The sequence below is a fragment of the Aethalodelphis obliquidens genome, unplaced genomic scaffold (assembly GCF_003676395.1).
Source record: "Aethalodelphis obliquidens isolate GAN/ISIS:26980383/991018 unplaced genomic scaffold, ASM367639v1 scaffold65, whole genome shotgun sequence".
NCBI classification, from domain to species: Eukaryota; Metazoa; Chordata; class Mammalia; order Artiodactyla; family Delphinidae; genus Aethalodelphis; species Aethalodelphis obliquidens.
This window is the reverse complement of record NW_020838009.1, coordinates 9776739-9801147: the sequence shown is the minus strand read 5'-3', so window position 1 is coordinate 9801147 and position 24409 is coordinate 9776739. Positions and strand designations below refer to the sequence as shown.

At 46.8% G+C, this 24409-nt stretch overlaps 1 protein-coding gene across 1 annotated transcript; it reads left to right on the top strand.

The window, feature by feature from the left end:
- Positions 1-4175: 4175 nt before the first annotated feature.
- Positions 4176-23575, top strand: VPS33B (VPS33B late endosome and lysosome associated). Its single transcript, XM_027089107.1, has 23 exons — positions 4176-4639; positions 8095-8175; positions 8558-8619; positions 10077-10126; positions 10322-10389; positions 15244-15289; positions 16363-16457; positions 16755-16859; positions 17260-17356; positions 17581-17658; positions 18003-18076; positions 18378-18464; positions 18624-18714; positions 18928-19002; positions 19251-19315; positions 19436-19490; positions 20405-20451; positions 21041-21173; positions 21795-21868; positions 22360-22461; positions 22616-22691; positions 22794-22910; positions 23205-23575. The coding sequence occupies exons 1-23, from the start codon at positions 4544-4546 to the stop codon at positions 23282-23284; spliced, it is 1854 nt and encodes a 617-aa protein (XP_026944908.1). The 5' UTR covers positions 4176-4543; the 3' UTR covers positions 23285-23575.
- The last annotated feature ends 834 nt before the right edge of the window (positions 23576-24409 follow it).

The following is a 24409-nucleotide window of genomic DNA, read 5'->3' as shown; positions in this document are numbered from 1 at the left end:
CTCTGTGCCTGTCAGCCCTGCTCAGTGATGGACTTTGACAGCCAAAAACTGGACATTAGGCCTTCCCTAAACACCCAGTCTAAAGCAGCTCCTCTTTTAGTTGCTAGGGCTCTAAAACAAAATGGGGCTGTGGGGATTTGACCAAACAAAAAATGCAAAGCAGGCAAAGCCTTTCAGGCTCTCAACGTAACCTCCAGCCACTTCCAAAAGCTTAAGTAGTATCTTATTTTACAGCTTTAATCAGATTTTTACAAGGGTGTTATGATTTAGGCAAGAATAGATAATAGATCCCTTTTACAAATATGGCCTTGGGACTTCCCTGGTGGCGCAGTGGTTAAGACTCCGCGCTCCCAATGCAGGGGGCCAGGGGTTCCATCCCTGGTCAGGGAACTAGATCCCACATGCATGCCACAACTAAGGAGCCGGCGAGCCACAACTAAGACCCGGTGCAAACCAAATAAATAAATGAAAGTAAATAAATACATGAAAAAAAACCCAAATATGGTCTCAAAGGTTTTTGGATATGCCCAAGGTCACATAGCTGCAAGTGAGTGACAGCAGTGGGACTTGAACCCAGGTCTGATTCCTAATTCAAGGTTTCTAAAATTCCAGGAATCTATCACTGCCTGGCATAATTTCTGTTAATTCACTGATTCTTTTAGAATACTTTATTAATATCAGAAAGTGATTATCAAAAGACAAATGGAGACATATTCAAGCAACATAGAGTCCAATGACAGTTCTCAACAATGTCTCATTTTAACAATTTACCAGCAAAAATTGGCTACTCAGAATTTAAATACATGCAGGATGTTTTTCTAATGAAAACATTGATATTCCAACCGTCACTGACAGCCTGGTCATGTGTCTTGTTGCTATTGCAAATGTCATTCATGGCATTTATATCACTGATTACTGTTAACTTGAGCATCTGTTCAGTAGAAATGGGCAAGGCCCTATCACATGCCAGTCAAAGTTAGGGAATCCAGCTTCTGGTAATAGAGCAGTGGACAGATAAGGCCCTTGTTCTCACTGCTTTGTCACTATTATGTAACTTATAATAAAAACGTCAATATAATTATGATTTTTAAAAGGGTAATTTGCCATTAGAACCTTAGAGGAGGGACTTCCCTGGTGGTGCAGTGGTTAAGAATCTGCCTGCCAATGCAGGGGCCACGGGATCGATCCCTGGTCCTGGAAGATCCCACACAAGCCGCAGAGCAACTAAGCCCATGCAGCACAACGACTGAGCCCACGCATCGCAACTACTGAGCCCGCGTGCCTAGAGCCCGTGCTCCGCAACGAGAGAACCCACTGCAATGAGAAGCCTGCGCACCGCAATGCAGAGTAGCCCGCGCTCACTGCAACTAAAGAAAGCCTGCGTGCAGCAACGAAGACCCAATGCAGCCAAAAATAAATAAATTTATTTAAAAAAAAATAACTTAGAGGAGCAAGATGCTATTTGACTGCTTAAATATGCATTTCTAACTCCTGCAAATCATTTGTGTCCTTTCCCCAGGGGACTATGAAATATTAGAAGCTTTTATTGCTAGCTTGGATATGTTTTCCATTTACCTCATCCACCACCATCCTAATGCTCGCTAGCTTAAATCTTTTGTTTCCATTCTTGTAAATGCTAATCTAAGGCTTTTGCACTTACTAGTTCTTTGTCCCCAGATTTTCACTTGGCTGGGTCCTTGCCATTCAGGCCTCAGGTCAAATGTTACTTTCACAGGCCTTTTCACCCTAGTCTAAAACAGCTCTCTTCATGTTCTATCACCACACCCTGTTTAATTTTCCCTAGTATTTGAAATGTATTACTAATGCATTATTTGTCATCACCCACCTTGCCCCATTAGAAGGTAGATCCCATAAGGGTAGGAGACGTGTATGTGTTCATTGCTGTAGTTCCACTCCCAACATAGATTTCTTTCTTCCTCCCTTTTCTTTTTCGTCTGTGCCATGCAGCAGGCGGGATCTTAGTTCCCCGACCAGGGATCGAACCTGTGTCCCCTGTAGTGGAAGTGCAGACTCTTAACCACCGTACCGTCAGGGAATTCCCCCAACATAGATTTCAATATTGGTTGAGTGAATGAAGAAATGGCTGGGAAACCTTACACCAATCAGCCAATCCACAATGGCAGAAAGCCCGGCCTTTTACCTTTGCCAGCCTGTGCATCCAGATCTCAGCCAAGAAGGCCTAAACTTCCTGCAGGTTGACCTGTTCCTGCTCTACGCTGACTGTGTGTCTCAGATCCTAACCCACTGTCATTGAGGTGTTTGGGGAAATTGTCCCTTCTCCCCGGCCCCCCACTGCCCCATCCCAAGCAGGGAGGCTGGACAGGCGAATGGGGACTCACTCAGCCTGTGTTCCATTGGGTGGGGGTCATAGGACTCCATGGTGCCCTATCCCCAGGCAGTCCTGTTTCATGACACAACGAAGGACTTTGACATCACACTGGATGAGGTGGAGATTTGGGGGTGCAGGTGTAGCATCTGGTGGAGGAGGCAACAGATAACAAGACTGCTCAAGCTGGAATAAAAGCAACTGTGGGTGAAATGGGCACCTCACAGCAACTTGGGGCCAAACTCAAGAAGCTGGCAAACTGTACGACAGAAGGGACTTAAATCCCTGCAAACTGGAGGGTGTATATGTCACTCATCTGTGAAGGGCAGCTTCTACCTTTCTGTGCAGCTGAGATTTGATCTAAGGGGAGGGGGTGAGAGGAAGCTCAGTAAAAAATACTAAACAAGCTCTTGAAGCCCAGTGTGAGCATAAAAGTTTTGGGTTTTTTTTTTTTTGCTTAATCTTCTATTATAGAAGTTTTCAAACATTCGAAAGTAGAATATTGTAGTGCAATGAACCCCTGTGTACCCATCACCCAGCTTCAACATTTAACAAATGGCCAATCTTTCTTCATTGCCCCACAGCTCCCTTTGGCTTATTTTAAAGCAAATCCCAGACATCATATTATTTCATCTGTAAGTACTTCAGTCTGTGTCTCAAAGAGATAGGGGCTCCTTTTTAACATAGACATATAAGCCATTACTATACCTTGAAAGTTTTAGGAATTCCTTATTATCAGCTAATATCCTAATAATATTCTGGTTGATTTCTTTGAATTAGGATCCAAACAAAGTCCACACATTGCAATATTGCATTGTGTTGTTATGTCCCAGAAGTCTTTTATTCTAAAGTAGTTTCCCCTTCCACTTTCTTCTCATTGTCATTTGACAGTTATTTGACCCATATAATTTTCTGCTTTTTAGACATGGTTGATTTTATCCTTGTGATGTCTTTTATCGTGTTTCCACTACCCTCTGTATTTCCTATGAACTGGTAATTAGATCCTGAGGCTTGATCAGGTTTAACATGTGCTTCCCATGCATCTCACCAGGAGATGATGATGTGATGTCACGATTGATTAGTGAGTTCAGGTATTGTCAGCCGGATCTGTCCATTATAATGTCTCTCATAAGCTTTTTTTTTTAACAAGGTAAATATAGATCTTTACCATCACCCCTGAAAATTCTCTAATTTTCTTCCCAATTTTCATCCCCAAAGTCAATCACTTTTCTGAAATTTTTCACTATAGTTTTTCCTGTTCGAGAACCTGATATAAATGGCATACAGATGCCACTCTCGTGCCTGGCTTCTTTCATTTATTCAGTTATTTTTATTGTATGAATATGCCACAGTTTATTTCCCCATTTTCCCACGAAGTGCATTAATGAGCCAAAACTCCGTATTGAAAGGTCACAGCTGGCGAGACTTGGCTTCCATTGGCTACTAACGCGTTCCTCTTCTCTCCCCTCACACCCGCCCCGCATCTCCACGCGTCTGGCCTCCCGCAGTTCGGAAGCGAGAGAGCTCCCAGCCTGCAGCTAAATTTGTGGAGTAGATTTGATTGACAGCCCACATCCTCAGTGATCAATGCCCTCCGGATTCCGAGTTGGTTTCGCCGATTTCACCAAGTTCTGAAAATCGAGCAAGTGCCCATCGCTTGCTTGGGTGAGCTAGGAGAATTGGGTGTACCCTTCAAAGTTAGTTTAAGGTATAATTCTTTTATCACAGGAACACTCGCCTCTGGTCAGGAATGAAACTGAACCTTGACGCATTGCCGCTCGTTTTCAAATGTCCCTTCCAGGACGCCGTCCTTTTCCGGATACGCTGAGCGTGGGTAGAGTGCACGGGACTTCCGGGAGGTCTAGGAAGTCGTCCCTCTCTTTGGCAGGAGGCGGGTACCTCTGCAGGTGTAGACCCAGGTCCTGCGGACCGGCAGAGTGGACCGGGAGGGGTGGGGTGGGACAAAGTGGCTGCAAGCCTGAGGCGAGGTCCCCCGAGGCTGCGGCTGTCCGGCCAGGAGGTGGCCATTCATTCCTCCATTGTGGCTGAGGAGCGAGGGCCCCTTCGGGGGCTCTTTCGAAGTCCGTGCCCTTACCTGAAGGAGAGCCATCCTGCGCTTACCCTGGGGTGCTGCCGGCCTTCTCAGAGCGGAGGGCGTCCCCCTTCTTCCACCCTGCGGCCCAGGTGACCGCTGCCATGGCTTTTCCCCATCGTCCGGATGCCCCAGAGCTGCCTGACTTCTCCATGCTCAAGAGGCTGGCCCGAGACCAGCTCATCTATCTGCTGGAGCAGGTCAGTGCCTGCCACGCTGGGGGCCTTACTGTATCAGCAGCACTCACTGGATGCATAGTTCTTTCTTACTGAGCTCCCTTGGTCTTGCTCTTGGCCCTTGGTATTGTCCTTGGAGCTTCAGTGGCAGGTCCAAAATGAAGCACTCAGGGAGGGAAACTTGGGACGATCTGGCCAGAGAGTTAATCGAAATCCCCCCTCCCCCCCCTTTTTTTCATACAGACAAGGGAGACACCACTAGTGCCAAGCATCACTGGGGATGGAAAGATGGTTAAGACAACTTTGTCCTTAGGGTTCTTACGTTCCAGTGGGAGCAGTATGAAACACAAATTACCACACACAGGGTATCATGTGGTGAACGAGTGATAGCTAGGGTGCCTGAAACAATCATTTGTAGCTGGAGTGATCTAGGAGTTTCAAAGGGCTGGAGTGTGAAGATGAGCGTATTTTCCTTGGAGATGGGAGAGGATGTTCCGTGCAGATGGACTGGTAGGAGCAAAGTTGAGGAACCAGGGAAGGACAGGCACGTAATACAGAGAAGAGAGGGATGAGAAGTTACACAATAGGCATTAGGCAGCTACTGAAAAATTTTCCCCAATATGTGACATGAAACAATACTTGAAGATGATTCTAATAGCCATTGTGAAGTTGGATAAATGGGCAAAACAAGAAGGCCAGTGAGGAGACCATAGATCAGACTGAAGTAATAAAGGCCCACACAAAATTAGTGGCAGTGGAAATGAAAGGAATTGATGGGTTTTTTTTGAGTCAAAGACTCAAAGGCATTGATTGGTCGTAAAGGTTAAGGGAGAAGCAAAGCTGAGTTTGACATTTTTAACTTGAGCTAATAAAGTAATGCTATTACTGTAATTTTAATGGATTACATATATAGGCTTTTGTTTAATGTTCATATTCCCCACTAGATTTGATGGTCCTTGAGGACAGGGACATACCTATTTTGTTCCACATGTATACCTAGTGAGTACCTAGCTTAGAGTCAGGCACTTAGCATGTGCTTAATAAATATTTGTTGCATGAACATTGAATAGAAATGAGAAAAAGAATTAGAAAGAGGAACAGTTTTGGTGGGGGAAGTTGATTAGTTTGGGTTTGGATAGGATGAAGTTAAGATGCTAGGAGGAAATACTGCTTGTAACATCAGAAGATAGAAAGGTAGAATTGCAGCTAGGGTAAAGATGGAGACTTGGGAGAACCTCAGGGGATGTGGGACCATATTTTATTTCTCTGTAATATGTCCTGTAGTGGTAGCACAATGATTGGCACATGAAAGACACCCAACAGATGTCTGAGGAATTGAAAAGAGATGCTAGTTAGAACCACTAGTTCTGGTGAGATCCCCATGAAAGAGAGTAAATGAGACCAAGGATAGAAACTTGTAAATAGAATGACCTGAGGAAGAGCTGCCCACAAGGATGACTTAACGTGGCCAGAGTGGATTTCTGTGCAGTAATGTCCTCTTCAAACTAACTTCCTCTGACTTAATTCTTATTAATGGGCACTGCTATTCAGGCTTGAAACCTCAGAATCATCTTTGACTCTTCTTCCCTCCTCACACTTAACTAAACCAGTTGCTGAGTCCTGTGGATATTTATTTCCTTACACCTGACTTTTTTTTTTGCGGTACGCGGGCCTCTCACTGTTGTGGCCTCTCCCGTTGCGGAGCACAGGCTCCAGATGCGCAGGCTCAGCGGCCATGGCTCACGGGCCCAGCCGCTCCACGGCATGTGGGATCTTCCCAGACCGGGCACGAACCCGTGTCCCCTGCATCGGCAGGCGGACTCTCAACCACTGCGCCACCAGGGAAGCCCTATACCTGACTTTTTAAATGGTGATTATAAAATAACACTAACAAATTCTAGAAAATGCAGAAGATAAAGTGTAAAGAAAAAAAAAATCACTTACAACCCTACTATCAGATACAAGCACTGTTAACACTGTTAATTTTTTTCCAGTATTTTTAAAAATTCGATTACACGTTCCAGTATCTCTTCATAAACCTATTTTTGTTCACATCACCACCAGCCTAAATCCGGTCCTCATTCATTACCACAGGCTTGGGCTGCTTGTTTGTCTTTTGTTTTCTTGCCAAACCCCGCGGCATGCCGCGCATCCCCGACCAGGGATCGAACCCTCACCCCCTGCAGTGGAAGCGCAGAGTCTTAACCACTGGACCGCCAGGGAAGTCCTTGGGCTGCTTGGACTGTTGCATTAACCACATAAATGTAGTCCTTATCTCTAGTTTCTCATGTCTCCAATCCATTTTACCCACAGTTCCCAGATTTACCTAATGAAAATTCCCAGCTGATTGGATGCTTCAGTGTACAAAAGCTTTCTATTTTTCCTTGTTCCATAGAGGATCAACACCAAACTCCCTAACTTGGCATTTGGGACCCTTCATGCTCTAATTCCTGTCAAAGATTTCTGTCTTGTTTCACACCATTCCCCTACATCAAGATTTCTCGACCTTGGTGCCATGGACATTTTGGGCTGCTTAATTCTTTGTGGTGGGACTGTCCTGTGCATTGTAGGATATTTAGCAGCATCCCTAACCTCTACCCACTAGATGCCCGTAACACCCCCTGCCCCAAGGTGGACAATCCAAAATGTCTCCAGACTTTACCAAATGTCCCCTGGGGGGCAAAATCAGCCCTGGTTGAGGACCACTGCCTTACCTATCAGGCAAACTGAATCGCTTGTTCTGCCCTTACCATTCAGCCTGTTCTCTTTCCCTGGCCTTTGCTAGATTGCCATCTCAATCTATCACTGCCAACATCCTACCCATTTGTCAAAGCCTAGTTGAGAGGAAGCTTTCAACGACTTCCCCCTCTCTTCTGCTCAGTGTGACCTCTCCTTCCTCTGGACAGATGAAAGGGCAGCATCAGGAGTGATGAAGCGGGAACCAGAAGACAGGGATTTGGCGTGAGAGAGTGGGTGTGAGGGTGAGGACTGTCCTGGGTTAAGTTTTCCGCCTTGAACATAGGTTATTTTTGTAATTAGAAGAAAAATGCCATTTAAAGAGATATTTGGCAGTTAGTTGAGGGGCTGGAGGATACACGGTGTGGTTTTGTTTTGTTTGGCTTCGTTCAGCAGGAAATCGATTGGGTTATCAGGAGACAGTGGAAGAGGTGGTGGAGTAGAGGAGCAATGATGTAGAACAAGGTCACAGGCGAGCCGGAGGGTTGAGTGACAAGGACTTAACCTTAGAAAGAACGTGAAATATCTTTCCACTGGTACAGAAAATGAGAAGACAAAATAGGTGAATATGTAGAGAAATGTCAGCTGTGGATATAGGCAATAAATAAGGTGCTGGGGTAGATGAGGTCTAGTGCCCTTCCAACTCAGAGACTGTGCTTCTATTAAATGGATGGCTGGATGAGCTGTCAGCCAAGGGAGCTCGTGTGACCTGAGAGTAACCCAAGATACTGTGTCTCCTTCAGCTTCCAGGAAAAAAGGACTTGTTCATTGAGGCAGATCTCATGAGCCCGTTGGATCGAATCGCCAATGTCTCCATCCTAAAGGTACCTGCCCCTTTCCCCACGTGGATCAGGCCCTTCTTTCCTATTAAGCAGTTTTTCTTTTGATGAACAGTATATATTACTGAAGAGTGACTACCCTTATAGGGTAAATAGGGGATGGCAGAGTTACAGTAAATAGGGGATGGCAGAGTTACGGTGACAAGGGGGGATTGATACTCTTTGTATTGTTTTTGAATTGTTTTATTTTGGGGTTTTCTATTGACAGTTTGAGGAAGGTTCAGTGGGATGGTTGTCAGGGAGGTACTTAGACTGCTAGAATTAGTATAAATAGGAGGGAGCCCTTCCAGAAGACCCCTGTCATTGTATCGGGCTTTGGGTTTCCAAGCACACTTATATCCATTGTTTTGTTGGATTCTCTCTGTAGCAACATGAAGTAGACAAGCTGTACAAAGTGGAGAACAAGCCAGCCTTCAGCTCCAGTGAACAGTGAGTGTCTGGGAGACTCTGTCTCGGCTCCAAGCTGGAGGAGGTCCCTACACATTGGCCTTTGATTGGTCCTTGGCCGAGATCTAGCACCATGATGTTTGTGACATGGTTTGCTTCCCTCCTCTTTTACAAATTCATCCTTAGGTTGTGCTTTAGCCTCTTAATTGGTCTCCCTTTCTGCGGTTTCTCCCTCCCTTGTCCTCATCTCTCTTTAACCCAACCTACCATCTCTAACCAGATTGATTAATCTTTCAAAAATATTTTCATTGGGCTCTCCTGAAGAACCTTCAAGGCTTCCCTTACTTACCGAGTGAGGTCCTCATTGTTCGTCATAGATTCCAAGGCTGCCTCCAGGGAGGCCTCTCACCCCCTTTCCAGCCTGGTCTCTTTCATGTCCCCACTATTCAGCTCGCACTTTTGCGTGCTCCCAGGCTCTGCACACGTACCTCCGTGTTTTTGGCCACTCCACCCACTCTGCCTGAAATTCTCTCCTCTCCTCACTGTTCTTGCGACAAATATCCAGCCTTCAGAATCCAGCCCCACCTCCTCCACGCAGCTCTCAGTTGCCATTCCAGGGTGATTTTCTCCTCCTCTAGATTTGCATGGGGTTCAGTGTTTGTCCTGTTCACCTGGTACACAGTCACATCCTGCCTGTTGTCTGGTGTTTGTTTTTATTTTTAATACTTCTCAACTTAAGTAATGTACACCCTCCCTTAGAGGAAATAATTCTCCTAGATACATGGAGAATACATCCATGAACCCCAGTTTGAAGAACACTATTTTATATACTTTCTTGTATTGTTTTTTAACACTTGATTGTTAATATACTCCATACATATGTGCATCTTATTTTGCCCAATAGACTGTAAATTATTTGAGAGCAGGAACTCCTGGGTCCACCATAAGGCCAATAAGTGCCCCCAACCCACCATGATATACCTGTTTTATCGAGGGGAGTCTTGTGTGTGTGTGTGTGTGTGTGTGTGTGTGTGTGTGTGTGTGTGTGTGTTTAAACTCTTAATTATATACTCATATTTTTTAAAAAAACTTATTTGGTTGCACCAGGTCTTAGTTGCGGGAGGTGGGCTTCTTAGTTGCAGCAGGCGGGCTCCTTAGCTGCGGCTCCAGGGCTCCTTAGTTTTGGCTCGCTGGCTCCTTAGTTGTGGCATGCTAACTCTTAGTTGTAGCATGCATGTGGGATCTAGTTCCCTGACCAGGGATTGAACCTGGGCCCCCTGCATTGGGAGCGCAGAGTCTTATCCACTGCGCCACCAGGGAAGTCCTGGGTCCTGTGTGTTTGGTATGTGGTGAGCCAAAAGAGCTGGCAGGGCTTTGGCTGGGGTGAGAACTGTAGCAAATGGTGAAAGAGTTGGCATTGTTTAAGTTTTTTCTAAGCTGCTATCACCAACTTCATGATTTTTCTTCACTGAGGTTTTTTTCCCCCTTCTCTCCCATAGATTATGCTTCTTGGTCAGACCTCGCATCAAGAATATGCGGTACATTGCCAGTGAGTGTGCCATGGTGTTCATTATAACTAAGACCTGGGAAAGGGTGGGAAGGCCTAAGGACCCTGACCATAAGAACCCTTTAATAAGAAAAGAATTGTTTGGGTAGGCCATACTCCTCCTAGAGGCTCTCTGCTTCCTTGCTTCTAGTCTAACAAAGGTCCATGGCTTTTGACTTGCATCCTTTCTGTCTGTAGATCTTGTCAATGCTGACAAAATGGCTGGCCGAACTCGAAAATACAAAGTGATCTTCAGTCCTCAGAAGGTGAGTTTGGACCCTGGTGGAAATGACATCGGGTAGAACAGGATTGGGGACTAGGAAGGGGTAAGGGGCCAACACTATATAGCTGTATCTCCCTCAAAGCAAATTATAGGTGACTGAGCAAAATACCTGTCACCGTCTTTTTATTAAGGTAGCAGAGAGTCTGTCATCAAATTGCCCCGAATATAGATTGTACAGTTGTGAGAGATGTCCTCTACATAGATTTCTTTAAGTGAAAAGATTGACATTTTTGAAGTAGAACCTGCTATGTATCCCTTCTAACACCAATTCCTATATAGTAATGGTGCACAATGTTATGGCTTTTCAATGACTTTCTCCCTATATCCCTTTAATAACAAACACAATAAATCTTCACCCCCCCCGCCCCATGCTCATCGAAGGCATGTGGCTGGGCTGCCCTTGGGTTATCAGAACCATACCAGTGTACTTTGGAAGAGGTTTTTCTTACACAGGGTGCAGTAAAATGGTCTCTAAGGTTGGAGCAGCTGAGGGAACTGAAGCCCACAGTCACATAGTGAATTAACATAGCCAGGCTAGGTTTCTTCCATCTTTACCTCAATAATTGCAGTAAGTGTTAGGTGATCTGTCATAGTATCTCCGTTTCTCAGTTCTGTCAAGCTCCCCTGTCATCCCCACATCAACGGGGTGCATTGTAGGTACATCCGCAACCTGATTGATTGGGAGGAATGATGTACCAGGTCTATACATTGCCCGTCGTAGGACTATACAGTTATACCAAGTAGTGCATGCCACACTTAGAGCAGGTACAAATTAAAGTTGAAAGGACAGGGATTTATTCCTTTGCAATTTTCCCAAGAAAATTCTAAAGAAAATAGAAGCAGTAGGTAAGACTAAAGACACTGAAGCCAAACTGTCTGGCTGTGAATCCATGCTTTAGCACCTATTACCTGTGTGATCTTGGATAAGTTACTTAACTGCTCTGTGTCTCAGTTTTCTCATCTATAAAATGGAGTTGATAATAGTACTTATCTCTTTTAAATGAGGTGACTTTCAGTTTCTATTAAGAAGTCTAGAGGAATCATAGGCTTATATTGTTTTCTCATCATTTAAAAGGAATAAGAGGAAAGAACCAATGATCTTCCTTTGAAGATCATTTGAAGATTGATAGCACAGTCTTACAGCTATTAATCCTGTTTAGGAATACAAATATATCAAGTGTAGCATTATTACCAGGGCAAGAAAATTATTGAGTAAAATAACCGATCAGAATTAGAGGTTACTTTTGAATGTTATTAAAGGAGCTATAGCAGTAATCTCTAGTTTTTGGAGTCTTACAAAACGCTGTTTTTCAAATTATACTTCCAAGGACAGATTTGTTTAAACAGGGAATAGAACAAATTGGTAACAGTTTCAAATAATGCTACAAGCCTCCATATCACACAGAAAAAAGAAAATTGATATTTTTATGAATTTTTTTCTTTCTAACACCCTATCTAATCAAATTTTTTGACCTAATTTTCCATTACAGGACAGTGTCTTCCTTAGTTGCTGTAGGGAAGAGGAATTTTCTCTCTCTTCCTGAGACTCCCTTTGTTAATTATGAAGATTGGCAGTTTTCAAACTGGGCTATGGAGTTCCATTAGTTAGCATTAAAAGTAGCCCTGTAGGGACTTCCCTGGTAGTGCAGTGGTTAAGAATCCACCTGCCAATGCAGGGGACACGGGTTCGAGTCCTGATTCGGGAAGATCCCACATGCTGTGGAGCAGCTAAGCCCGTGCACCACAACTACTGAGCCTGCGTTCTAGAGCCCGTGAGCCAAAACTACTGAAGCCCGCGTGATACAGGTACTGAAGCCCAGGCGCCTAGAGCCCATGCTTCACAACAAGAGAAGCCACCACAATGAGAATCCTGCGCACCGCAATGAAGAGTAGCCATTGCTCTCCACAACTAGAGAAAGCCTGTGCACAGCAACGAAGACCCAACACAGCCAAAAATAAATTAATAAAATTAATTAATTAATTTAAAAAAAATTTAAAAAAAAAGTAGCCCTGTAGGATTTCAGTTTTACTGACATAAATGAATGAGGGATGAATAGGACTCTTCTGTGTAACCATAAAATAAGGAGCACATAGCATTAATCTTCCACACCTCATAGAATTATGAGGATCAAGAGAGGTAATGCTTTTATTTTTTATTTATTTACTTTTCAATTTTTGTTTTGACTGCGTTGGGTCTTCATTGCTCCATGCTGGCTTTCTCTACTTATGGCAAGCGGGGGCTACTCTTCATTTCAGCGCTCGGGCTTCTCATTGTGGTGGCTTCTAGTTGCGGAGCACAGGCTCTAGGCGTGCAGGCTTCAGTAGTTGTGGCACACAGGTTCAGTAGTTGTGGCTCTCGGGCTCTAGAGCACAGGCTCAGTAGTTGTGGCACACAGGCTTAGTTGCTCCACGGCATGTGGGATCTTCTTGGACCAGGGATTGAACCCGTGTCCCTTGCATTGGCAGGCGGATCCTTAACCACTGCACCACCAGGGAAGTCCCTCTTTAAAAAAAATGTTTATTTATTTAGTTGGCTGCTCCGGGTCTTAGTTGCAGCATGCAGGATCTTTAGTTGCAGCCTGTGGGGTCTTAGTTGGGGCATGCATGTAGGATCCAGTTCCCCGACCAGGGCTTGAACCCGGGCCCCCTGCATTGGGAGCACAGAGTCTCAACCACTGGACCTCCAGGGGAGTCCCGATGGCACAGTCTTACAGCTATTTATCCTGTTTAGGAATACAAGTACATCAAGTATAACATTATTACTAGGGCAAGAAAATTATTGTGTAAAATAACCAATCAAAATTACAGGATACTTTTGAATGTTATTAAAAGAGCTATAGCAGTAATTTCTAGTTTTTGGAGTCTTACAAGAACCTTTTTTTTCAAATTATACTTCCAAGGACAGACTTGTTTAAATAGGGAATAGAACAAGTTGGTAACAGTTTCAAATAATGCTACAAGCCTCTATATCACACAGAAAAAGAAAATTGATATTTTCATGAATTTTTTCTTTCTAACACCCTATCTGATCAAATCCTTTGACCTAATTTTCCATCATAGGATGATGCCTTCCTTAGTAGCTGTAGGGAAGAGGAAATCTGTCTCTCGTCCTGAGACTTCCTTTGTTAACTATGAAGATTGGCAGTTTTCAAACTGGGCTATGGAATTCAATTAGTTAGCATTAAAAGTAGGTCCATAGGGACTTCCCTGGTGGTCCAGTGGTTAAGACTCCTTGCTTCCCCTGCAGGGAACGCAGGTTCGATCCCTGGTTGGGGAACTAAGATCCCCATGAGCCACGCAGCATGGCCAAAAAAACATAAAATAAAAAATAGAAAATAATTTACAAAAAATAAAAAAGGAGGACAAGTCACTGGCCTTTCCCCATCTAAGAGCGGAGGCTCACCTGTGTTCTTGGCCCCATCCCTGCCTGCTTTCTCCACTCTCTTGCTTCATCAAGTAGACTCTTATATCTTCAACCATATTTATCCCTTCTAAACAGTTCTCTGTCCTCATCTCTTGTCCCTGACAGCGACTCTCCCTTAATTTGTGGCCAGACTGAAGAATTATCTGCTGCCACTGCTTCTGCTTCCCCACGTCCACCTTCACCTTTTTTTTTTTTTTTTTTTTTTTTTTGCGGTACACGGGCCTCTCACTGTTGTGGCCTCTCCCGTTGCGGAGCACAGGCTCCGGACGCGCAGGCTCAGTGGCCATGGCTCATGGGCCCAGCCGCTCCGCGGCATGTGGGATCTTCCCGGACCGGGGCACGAACCCGTGTCCCCTGCATCAGCAGGCGGACTCTCAACCACTGTGCCACCAGGGAAGCCCCCACCTTCACCTTTTAATCTAGTCGCCTAAGATCTCCATTGTCAAATCCAGTGATGTCTATGTCATGCTCTTCCTCCTTAACTTCTCTGGCATTTGAGACTGTTGCCCATTCTTCCTTGAAACTCTGCCTTTAGAGGTGCTATTTAGGGATGCTGTTTTCTCCTAGTCTCACCTCTCTATGTATTCTTTCTCGGTCTTCTCTGCCCGGTCTTGGACTGTGCACCCTTTTAATTTTGGTTCCCTAGAGTCCTGTCCTAAGCTCTCTTCTCTCTGTATGTTCTTTTGGACAAGCTATCCACTTTAAGTGCAGTGTATGTGCCTTTAGCCCCCAAGGCTGTCTGTCCAGACCTCCCTCGGTGTCTGCAGAGGTCCCATGGACATGTCCTAACCAGAACTCCATCCCTGCTCTCTCCACACCATTGCTTTTTACCTACACCTGCTCCTCCTCCTCTGTTTCTATAGCACTGTCATGCCCTGCTTCCCGTCGCTGCTGGCAGGACCCACCCTTCCCTGACAGCTGAATACTTTCTCCTTTGTAAAGCTTTTCTAGTCAATCAGGGAGAAAAAAAGCAGTTGACTTAATAAGTGAATGAAATGGCTGAAGAGGAAACAAAGCGTTGGGCCAGTGATTCCAGCGGTCCTTTCTAGATCTAAGAGTCTGGGTTCTTCTGTCTTTTTCACTGGGTTCAATAAGTGTGGTCCTTGGGCTTCCCTGGTGGAGCAGTGGTTGGGAGTCCACCTGCCGATGCAGGGGACATGGGTTCGTGCCCCGGTCCGGGAGGATCCCACATGCCGCAGAGCGGCTGGACCTGTGAGCCATGGCCGTTGAGCCTGCGTGTCCGGAGCCTGTGCTCCGCAACGGGACAGGCCACGACAGTGGGAGGACCGCGTACCGCAAAAAAAAAAAAAAAAAAAGAATAAGTGTGGTCCTCATCAGTGACCACAGAGGAACTCCAGAGAAATGGAAAGAATGGAGAAGGGGGTTACTAATCAGCTTCCCTTTCTCTTTCAGTTTTATGCGTGTGAGATGGTGCTTGAGGAAGAGGGCATCTATGGAGGTGAGAGGAGACGGATATGAGTGGAGAGGGGGAGGACGTGTGGAAGAAGGCCGTGATGGTTGTTCCCCGTACCCATCTCCTCCTTTTCCCTGCCTTATTCCTGTTGGCCTGGCAGGAGGAGAGGGTACTGAGAATGGGAAGGAAGACCCCAAATTAGAATACTAGTGGGGCTATAGTTGAAAATCACCGATGCTCTCTTCTTACCTCCCAAGACTCCCACAAGCAAAACTCGTGCCTTCCCTCCTGTGTGCATTCCTCACTCCATCCTCCGTGCATCACAAACCTGGTCGCCATCCTCCCTACTGGAAATCCTGCAGTGGCTCAGAATAAAGCCCAGGATCCTCAGCATGGCCTCCTGTGCCTCTACAGTCTGGCCCCTTCCTGGCCCTTTAGCCTCCTCACGTGCCACTCCTCTCCTGACTCACTACCCTCCAGCCATGGGGACTTCACACACCAGTTCTTGTTGCCTAGAATGTTCCTCACCCTACAGCTTTTTGCCTACCCAAATCATACTCAAATTCTAAGCCAAATGTCTCTTCTTTAGGGAAGTCTTTCCTGTGCCTGTAGTTGGGGTTAGATCCCTGAAATATTTGTGCTCATAGGTTGCTGTTTTACTCCTTTGGAGCATATAACTGTAGTTAGATTTGTCTGGTGTGTACTCTCTCACTACCTTGTCAGCTCCAGAAGTCAGGAGCACGTCCATTCTGTTTACCACCATGTCCCCAGTATTTAGCCTAGCACCATACATATGTGGCTCTCCATCAGTATCTGTCCAATAATGCATAAATGAAGGAGTGTTTCATCAGCACTTTTGGTCCGCACTCTAATGAAAACACACCACTGAGATCCCACTGTATTACAGGCTGTTACGTACATGTCTCCTTTCCTTATCAGCCTGTGAGCCCCTTCCGGGCAGAGATTGTATCTTATTCACCTCTGAGCATCCCATGCTCAGTGCAGTACCTGGCGTGTGGCAGGCACTCAGGAGTTTTTGCACGGCTGTAGTGGAGCTTCCCTCTTAATGTGGAGCCATGTGCCTTCGGCAGGGAGGCTGATGCTGTCTGTACCCACAGATGTGAGCTGTGATGAATGGGCCTTCTCTTTGTTGCCTCTTGATGTGGATCTGTTGAGCATGGAACTACCAGAATTTTTCAGAGACTACTTCCTGGTAAATGCAGGGCCCTTGGGTCTTGGCATCAAGGAGTCGGGACAGACATGGGGTCCTGTGGGCTAGAAATATGGATTCAACCTTCATCCAACTCATAATTTATCATGAGTGATAGTAATTTGGAGACGGAATACCACTGCTTGAGGTTCATGGGGCTTCCATTGGGGCCAATGAAAATGGACTTTTGCAAGCGTTGCCCAGACCCTGCCTTTCTGCCTAGGGCTTCTAGGCCTATCCACTTTCCAGATGGATCTGTCGGGTTGATCCATATCTTTGTGGTCCATGTGGTCCCTGCAGGAAGGAGATCAGTGTTGGATCAACACTGTGGCACAGGCCTTGCACCTCCTCAGCACGCTCTATGGACCCTTCCCTAACTGCTATGGAATTGGCAGATGTGCTAAGGTGAGCAGTTCTGTGTCCTGATAGCCCCTATTCACTTGTTTTCTAACCACCAAGGATTGTTCATGGGCATCTGGGATGTGAGGTATATTCTTTACCTTGCTTTCATTGCTCCAGAGTACGTCCCCAGAGGGGAGAACTCGTGTGGCTAAGAGAATGGCAAGGGCCCAGGACCTCTAGGTAGCATCCCTAAATCTTTGGGGGCGGAGAGACTCCTTCACTGGTGTGGGGCAGGATGGGGAGGGGTAGGAACAGGTGGGAGTAGCAGAGGTAATATTGTTAATAATTAGCTCCTCTCTTGGGGTTAAGGAGAAGGATCACATGGAAAGGGGTTGGGTTCTGTAGGTGTGGGGCTGCACAAGGGACCTGGACATAAGATTGTGAATGTCTTGGGCCCTGACAGATGTCACATGAATTGTGGAGGAAACTGGAAGAGGAGGAGAATGGTGAAACCAAGGGCCGAAGGCCAGAAATTGGACATGTCTTTCTCCTGGACAGAGGTGAAGTATGCTCAGCACTCCTCTCATCTGTCGACCCTAGAAGATACGGGAATATGGGAAACATGGTGGCACAGCTGGGATCCTCAAGTTGAGGCTGTGAATGCCAGCGTTGACTGGGGGCGTGGGCACTTGGGCCCCACGGAAGGCACTTGAGCGGATACTGAGCAAACTGGGTGGGAGGCTGCATCGGGGAAGACCCTCACGGTCGGGGATCTCGGTTTCAGACGTGGACTTTGTGACGGCACTTTGCTCCCAGGTGGTTTACGAGGGTCTGGTGGATGACACCTTCCGCGTCAAGTGTGGTAAGTGGCATCTTAGCGAGACGGAGGGGTCCTCAGCTCCTGGAGCTTCCCACGGTGAGGGTGCAGGACTTGTGGGAAAGACCCAGGCTTGGAGTGAACTGCTGCCTTCCAGATAGTTTGGGGGAACGTTTAAATCTTTATTTCTTTTTTTTGGGCGACACTCCGTGGGGGATCTTAGTTCCCTGACCAGGGATGGAACCTGGGCCCCTGGCATTGGAAGCTCAGAGTCCTAACCACTGGACCACTAGGGAAGTCCCTGGGGGACCTTTAATGGCAGTTCCGGAAAGAAAGGGGAAGGAAGGACTCATCAGAGATCCTCAGAGCTGTTTCCTCTGCTCTCAAAGGGAGTGTCGACTTTGGCCCAGAAGTCACATCCTCTGACAAGAGTCTGAAGGTGCTGCTCAACGCCGAGGACAAGGTGAGCACATGGGTGCCGGCAGAGGATTTCCCCAGGGCCACTGCCACCATGAGGCTGTGGGCCCCGGCACTGGGAGGAGAGGCCGAGTCCCCAGGACAGAGGGGCACCCAGCCAGTTAAGAGCACAACCCAGAGCACACAGCAGGGATTTGACATGTCCTTACTGATACCAGCTCAGCTTTCTTTGTACTTCTGCTAGAATAGCTGAGCACTCTCCCTGTGCCGTTGTTACCCTGATGAGGCAGGAAGGAACGAGGTATGTGTCTGTATAGTAATTTGTTCCTGTCTCATCCTCCTTGCAGGTGTTTAATGAGATTCGTAACGAGCACTTCTCCAATGTCTTTGGCTTCTTGAGCCAGAAGGCCCGGAACCTGCAGGCCCAGTATGACGTGAGGCTCCCAGCCCGGGTCCTCTGTTTCCTCAGTGGCTCCCCAGGCTGATGCCCTTTGGCTCCCCTTCTGATGCTACAGTGGGTGGGAACTGAGGGAGGGTAGTGTTTGCTCACATCTGAGGGCAGAGGGGCTGACCTCATGGGAATGTCCCCACAGCGCCGGAGAGGCATGGACATAAAGCAGATGAAGAACTTCGTGTCCCAGGAGCTCAAGGGACTGAAGCAGGAGCACCGCCTGCTGAGTCTCCGTAGGTTTCAGCTTGAGGGTAGGGCAAGGGGAACCCTGCAGAGGAGATCTGGGAGGAGATCCCTGTTCATTTGGAAAATAGTGCTCTTCTTTGGTCTAAAGTGTGAAGAAGTGCTCCTGCACTTTGCCTTAAGAGGTCCTTATTCTTCTGGACAATAAAGAGGCATTCTTCCAGAACCAGGATATGTCAGCTCCCCTTTTGTCCTGTCTGCAGATATCGGGGCCTGTGAATCCATCATGAAGAAGAAAACCAAGCAGGACTTCCAGGAGCTCATCAAGACTGAGCATGGTGACTTGGCTACTTCTCCTGCTTCTGCTTCCGTGGCTCCCAGTCCCAGCCCGCCCTGAAAAGATGCTCTCTGGCTCTTTCCAGCTGACGCTGGCTGTGTGGAATGTTGGTTCCTGCTAGAAGCCCTGGGGGCCCCTTAACCCACCCCAAGGATGAAGAAAGAGATGGGGAGACAAGACGCCCATTAGCATAGATGGCAACAGCTGAGCAGCTCCCCCAGTAACAGGCTCTCCTCTGATTATTTGCAGCGCTGCTGGAGGGCTTCAGCATCCGTGAGAGCACCAACTACATTGAAGAGCACATAGACCGGCAGGTGAGGCGGGAAGGGGGGAGATATTGGGAACAGCGTTTAGAGGTGGGGCTCAAGCGGAAGCAAGAGGAGAGAGCGTGTGTTATGAAACTTGAATTCTCCTTGACTCTTTCTTCTGTGCAGGTGTCACCCATAGAAAGCCTTCGCCTCATGTGCCTTTTGTCCATCACTGAGAACGGTGAGCCCCAGGGACCAAAGACGCCAGATTGAAAAGCTGTACCTTAGGGATAGTTCCCTGTAATCTCGTGGATTCTTTCCCCTGTAAAATAAAGCAGCTTTTGTTTTGGGTGAAACATCCCCAGGTCATAAGGTAATTTATTGTTCCAGCCCTAAACAGGACCACATCCACCCTCCCCAACGCCCCCGGTACACGGCCTGTCCCATCGTAGGATTGCAAAGGGTAGAGCCGAACGGCATTTCTCTCATCATTCCATCTGGCCTCCTACCCGCAACAAGATTTCATAATCAAGATACAGTCCAGGAAAAACCAATTTCATAAACATTTTAAAAGCTCAGATTCTGCAACCTTTCATGGCAACTTGTTTTGAATGTTGAAGTCTTCCAGTTGGCAAATATTCTTTAAGGTTGCTTTCTACCCAAAGACGTTATTTGCTTATTCTAAATCCCCTTTATTGTAGTTGGAAGTCCATTTCTTCTTACCTCTGTGGAGAAAAACATCTAAGGCTGCACTTTGGGAACTCATTTGAACACTTTTCCTATTCCCCACTAGCTGTTGAGCAGTTCCCCAGAAAACTGGCCCATAGCCAGAGAGAAATGCACGGGAAGGCCCTTGTCCTCCCTCCTGGCACATCCCACCCCACACTACGTATTAGATTAGCTTTTGTTTTGGTGTCCCTTCCTCGGGGCTCTTCCTTGGAACTCTCAGATCCAGGCTATATCTTTCAAAAAGCAAGCTTAAATTTAGGAGTCAATTTAGAATCAGCTGCATAGGATGCAAGGTTAACGTTATGTACTGACTCCTTCCTTCTGACTAGGGTTTTTTTTTGGTGGGGGGACGAGGGTTGGTTTGTTGGTTTGTACACTTTAGGGCACCTCAACTGGCTCATGAACCTTTATCTTCCTTACCCTCAGGTTTGATCCCCAAGGATTACCGATCCCTGAAAACCCAGTATCTGCAGGTAAGGCCAGGAGACTGTGTTCTTGAGGGAACTTGGTGGAGGGAGGTCATTGGACATTTTCGAAAGAGGCAAAAGAAGAAATGGTCCCTTTCCTGTCCCCATCACCCTCCTGTTCCCATGCAGCCTCCCTCTCAGAGGTTGTGGGGATGGTCACCTTTCAGCACGCAGAGACCCTTCCCACTACCCTTGTTTCACTCTCCTCCCCTCTTATGTGGCCAATGCGGGGGGAATTTGAACAATTCAGCTGTTGGACCCAGTGGTGAGTTCTTATTCCTGGATTCTCCCTTTATTTAGCACCTTGCGAGGCGTCAATACACCTTTCCTTCCAGGTCCTTCTCAAGTCCTACCTCCTCTGTGAAGCCTTCCCCACCTCCTTACATCGACAGCTTTCTGTGCTCTTTAATTGTTCCGTGCTGCTTTTATTCTTTGTTTGGCATTTGGTGATTTCTGATATGAAAATCTTCCCCACAAACAAGTGTGCGCTGCTCAGGACACAGAGCACATAATCCTCTCCCCCACCTCTATATCACCTAACAGTGCTAGGCCCTTGGTGAACGCTCGGTAGAGAGCTGAATTGCATTTTCTTCAGAGCTATGGCCCCGAGCACCTGCTAACCTTCTCCAATCTGCGGCGAGCTGGGCTCCTAACGGAGCAGGCCCCGGGGGACACCCTCACAGCTGTGGAGAGTAAAGTGAGCAAGCTGGTGACGGACAAGGCTGCAGGTGAGCAGGGAGTACAGGTAACCCCTTTCACCCTCCTCGGCTGTTGTTGCCTGTTCTCTCAATAGGCAGAGCACCCTGGTGGGGAGAGAATGAGCTGGGGAAGGAGAAAGTGATTCCTTACTGTTACTGTCCTTACTGCCACTACTTCTGCTTGTAAGAGCAGCTTCCAGTTATTGAACACTGACGTGCTAAGCCTTTTAGATACACTTTCTCATTTAATCCTCGCAAAGTTTCCGTGTGGTAAGTTTTATTATCTCCATTTTACACATGAGGAAACCGAGGCTTAGGGAGGTTAAGTGACTTCTTCAGGGCCCCTTAGTAAGTCAGATTTAACTCCAAAGGCCGTACACTTAACCAGTAAACTAGGATCACCCTGTAGATTGCATTTAGTTGAGGGCTGGTACCCTGTAGGAGGAGGAAGACTGCGGGTGGGAGAAGGGTGGTGATTGTCTTAATCAGTTCCAGGGAACTGTAGGTGAACGGCTTTGAAGGGGATCTTCAGATGTGATAGGTCCTGCTATTTGAGAAGAGGGGGTCCTGTCATTTCCTGAGTGGTATCACCTGTGGCAGCATCATTAATCCATAAACCTTAGATGAAACCAGCGCAGATTTCTTTCCCAGGAAAGATTACTGATGCCTTCAGTTCTCTGGCCAAGAGGAGCAATTTCCGCGCCATCAGCAAGAAGCTGAATTTGGTATGTAGAACAGGTGTGGACAAGGGAGGCAGTGGGGTCAGTCCTTTGTGAAGTACTTTGAACCCACAAAAACCTCTCTGTCATTTTGTTTTTATAAAGATCCTTTTGTGTGGTAGCATTATAGCATGAGCTTAATAATGAGACAAGACACAAAGGTTCATTCATTTAATGAACACGTAACTCACACCTACCAATGTCAGAGAATACACTAAGTGCCGCTTCAGTGACAGACATGTCCCATGTCGCTGAAGGGTCAGAAGGGGTCCCTCTTTCCAGCGAGCATGGAAACTCATTCAAGAGAATCAGCAGGCACTGAACAGCTTTCATCTTTGGTTATGGATTCTTTTTTTTTTTTCCCCCAAGGCTATTGCTGGTTCTTACTTTAGTTGAAGTAAGAACTGTTCTTAGGGGTATGCCACTTTTCTCTGACCCTGTAAAGGACTGGAGGGCTGAGTGGTCACTTGCCTCATACAGTCCCCTTTGCCCTCTAGATCCCACGTGTGGATGGCGAGTATGATCTGAAAGTGCCACGTGACATGGCGTATGTGTTCAGTGGTGCTTACGTGCCCCTCAGCTGCCGAATCATCGAGCAGGTGAGAACGAGTGGCTCGCTCCTGTTCATATTTCATGCTCTCTGCTTTCTCTTAGTCCCTGGCCTGGCCCAACTTTTAACTGCCTGAGTGACTAGCAAGAAATGTGACAGTCTGGCTGCTGCTAGACTTGAAACTAGCGCTTGTGCCTTCCCAGGTGCTGGAGCGGCAAAGCTGGCAGGGCCTGGATGAAGTCGTGCGGCTTCTCAACTGCAGTGAGCTGGCATTCACAGGTGCGTGGCCTTGCCCAGTGGGGGCGGGGTGAAACGAGAGGAGGGCCGGATGCATCATCCAGTAGTGCCGGTGAAGAGCTGAGTCTGGTCTGGTCTTTGCAGACATGACCAAGGAAGACAAGGCTTCCAGTGAGTCCCTGCGCCTCATCTTGGTGGTGTTCTTGGGTGGTTGCACATTCTCTGAGATCTCAGCCCTCCGGTTCCTGGGCAGAGAGAAAGGTGAGATCAGGCTTCCGTGGGATCTGGGGAACAAAGGGCAGCCCTCAGGAAGGCTTCTTTACTGGCCTCTGGGTACCACTTGCTGCCATCTTGCTGTGGGCTGAATAGCAGGAAGCCCAGTTCCACCAAGCATGGCAAGTTGCTGTGCCCCGGAGCATGGCACGGACGCATCTATGACTATAAACTGGTGCTCTGACCCACCCAGGGCCGTGGAACTGGAGGGGCTTTACATGGCTGGTGTTAGGGGCTTAAATCTGCCCTCAGTCATGTATGGTGTTGCTTTTGACTCCTTAGGGTACAGGTTCATTTTTCTGACGACAGCAGTCACCAACAGCGTTCGCCTTATGGAGGCCATGAGTGAGGTGAAAGCCTGAACTTTTCCCGGCCAGTGTTGATGTCTCCCTGGACATGTTCCGCAGTGGGAAGCAGGAGTTTGAACCCAGCTGCTAATAAAATGTCTACCAACTATGCTCCTAACAGCTGGGGAGCAGGGAACTTATTTGAATTTAGAGAACATATCTGAGGAGAGAGTTCACTTCCTGCCCCCAGGATATTTCTTTTTTGTTTATGAAGTACAGCCCATGCTGATGAGATAAAGAGGAAGAGGATCTTTTGCTAAATCCTGTTTGAGTATCATTGTAAATAAACCCTCTACTCTCAATGTATCAATATTATGTTTAGTTCTAGACAGGCACTTCCACGTTTACTGGTGAAGCAGAGGGGGCTTTACATAGGGGCTTCGTGTATTCTACGGCCTGGACTGGGTAGTAGCTCTGGGCCTGGTCTGGTTCTTCCTTGAAACTTGCACTGTACTGGACTTTCCTCAACGATAAAATGAGGATTAGTTAGATGATCAGTACCAGTTAGATGATTGCACCCTTCCAATTCTAAAATTCTGTGAGTCATTACACTTTAGAAAAAATGAGCTTGCTATGGTTTTAACTTAAGGAGTCGCTTGAATTTTAAGCCTTTTGTTTCTTATTGCAGAATGAAAGATTATGTCCCTTGTTAGAGCAATTTCAGGCATTGGCAAACTGTGCTCCTATAAAGGTTACCAGTGCCCTCCTAAGTGCTGATTCTAGTGACCTTTCTTTCCCCTTACCCTTTAAAAATTGTGAACACTAACCACATCTATTAGTGGTCGTCTTCTAAGTTGATCTCACTGATGATCCCCTTTACCTTCTTGTAATTCTCATATTTAGCTTCCATGACACACTTCTTTGTCCTCCTGCATTCTCCTAGGCTGCACTTCCATCTCCTTTGGTTCCTCTCTCTGTGTATCCTCCTTTGTTGCATCTCCTGTCTCTGTCCTTTATTGTTATCCATCCCAAACTTTTGTCTCACTGCTGAGATTCACGCGATTATTTACAACCTGGTCGTTCCATGGGCAGTTCACACTCAGCATGTCTAAAATAAACTCTCACACTGAACCTCGTGTCCCCACTTGGGATCCCTAAATCTGCTCCTCTTCCTCTGTTTCCTTAATTGACATCCTCATC

What these genes read in the sequence shown, in the direction of transcription:
- VPS33B (XM_027089107.1), top strand. Translation starts at nt 4,544, where the DNA reads ATGGCTTTTCCCCATCGTCCGGATGCCCCAGAGCTGCCTGACTTCTCC. An exon ending in TTTTCAGAGACTACTTCCTG is followed by an intron (nt 16,458 to 16,754) that starts GTAAATGCAGGG and finishes TGGTCCCTGCAG; the next exon opens with GAAGGAGATCAGTGTTGGAT. An exon ending in GGTGACGGACAAGGCTGCAG is followed by an intron (nt 21,174 to 21,794) that starts GTGAGCAGGGAG and finishes TTTCTTTCCCAG; the next exon opens with GAAAGATTACTGATGCCTTC.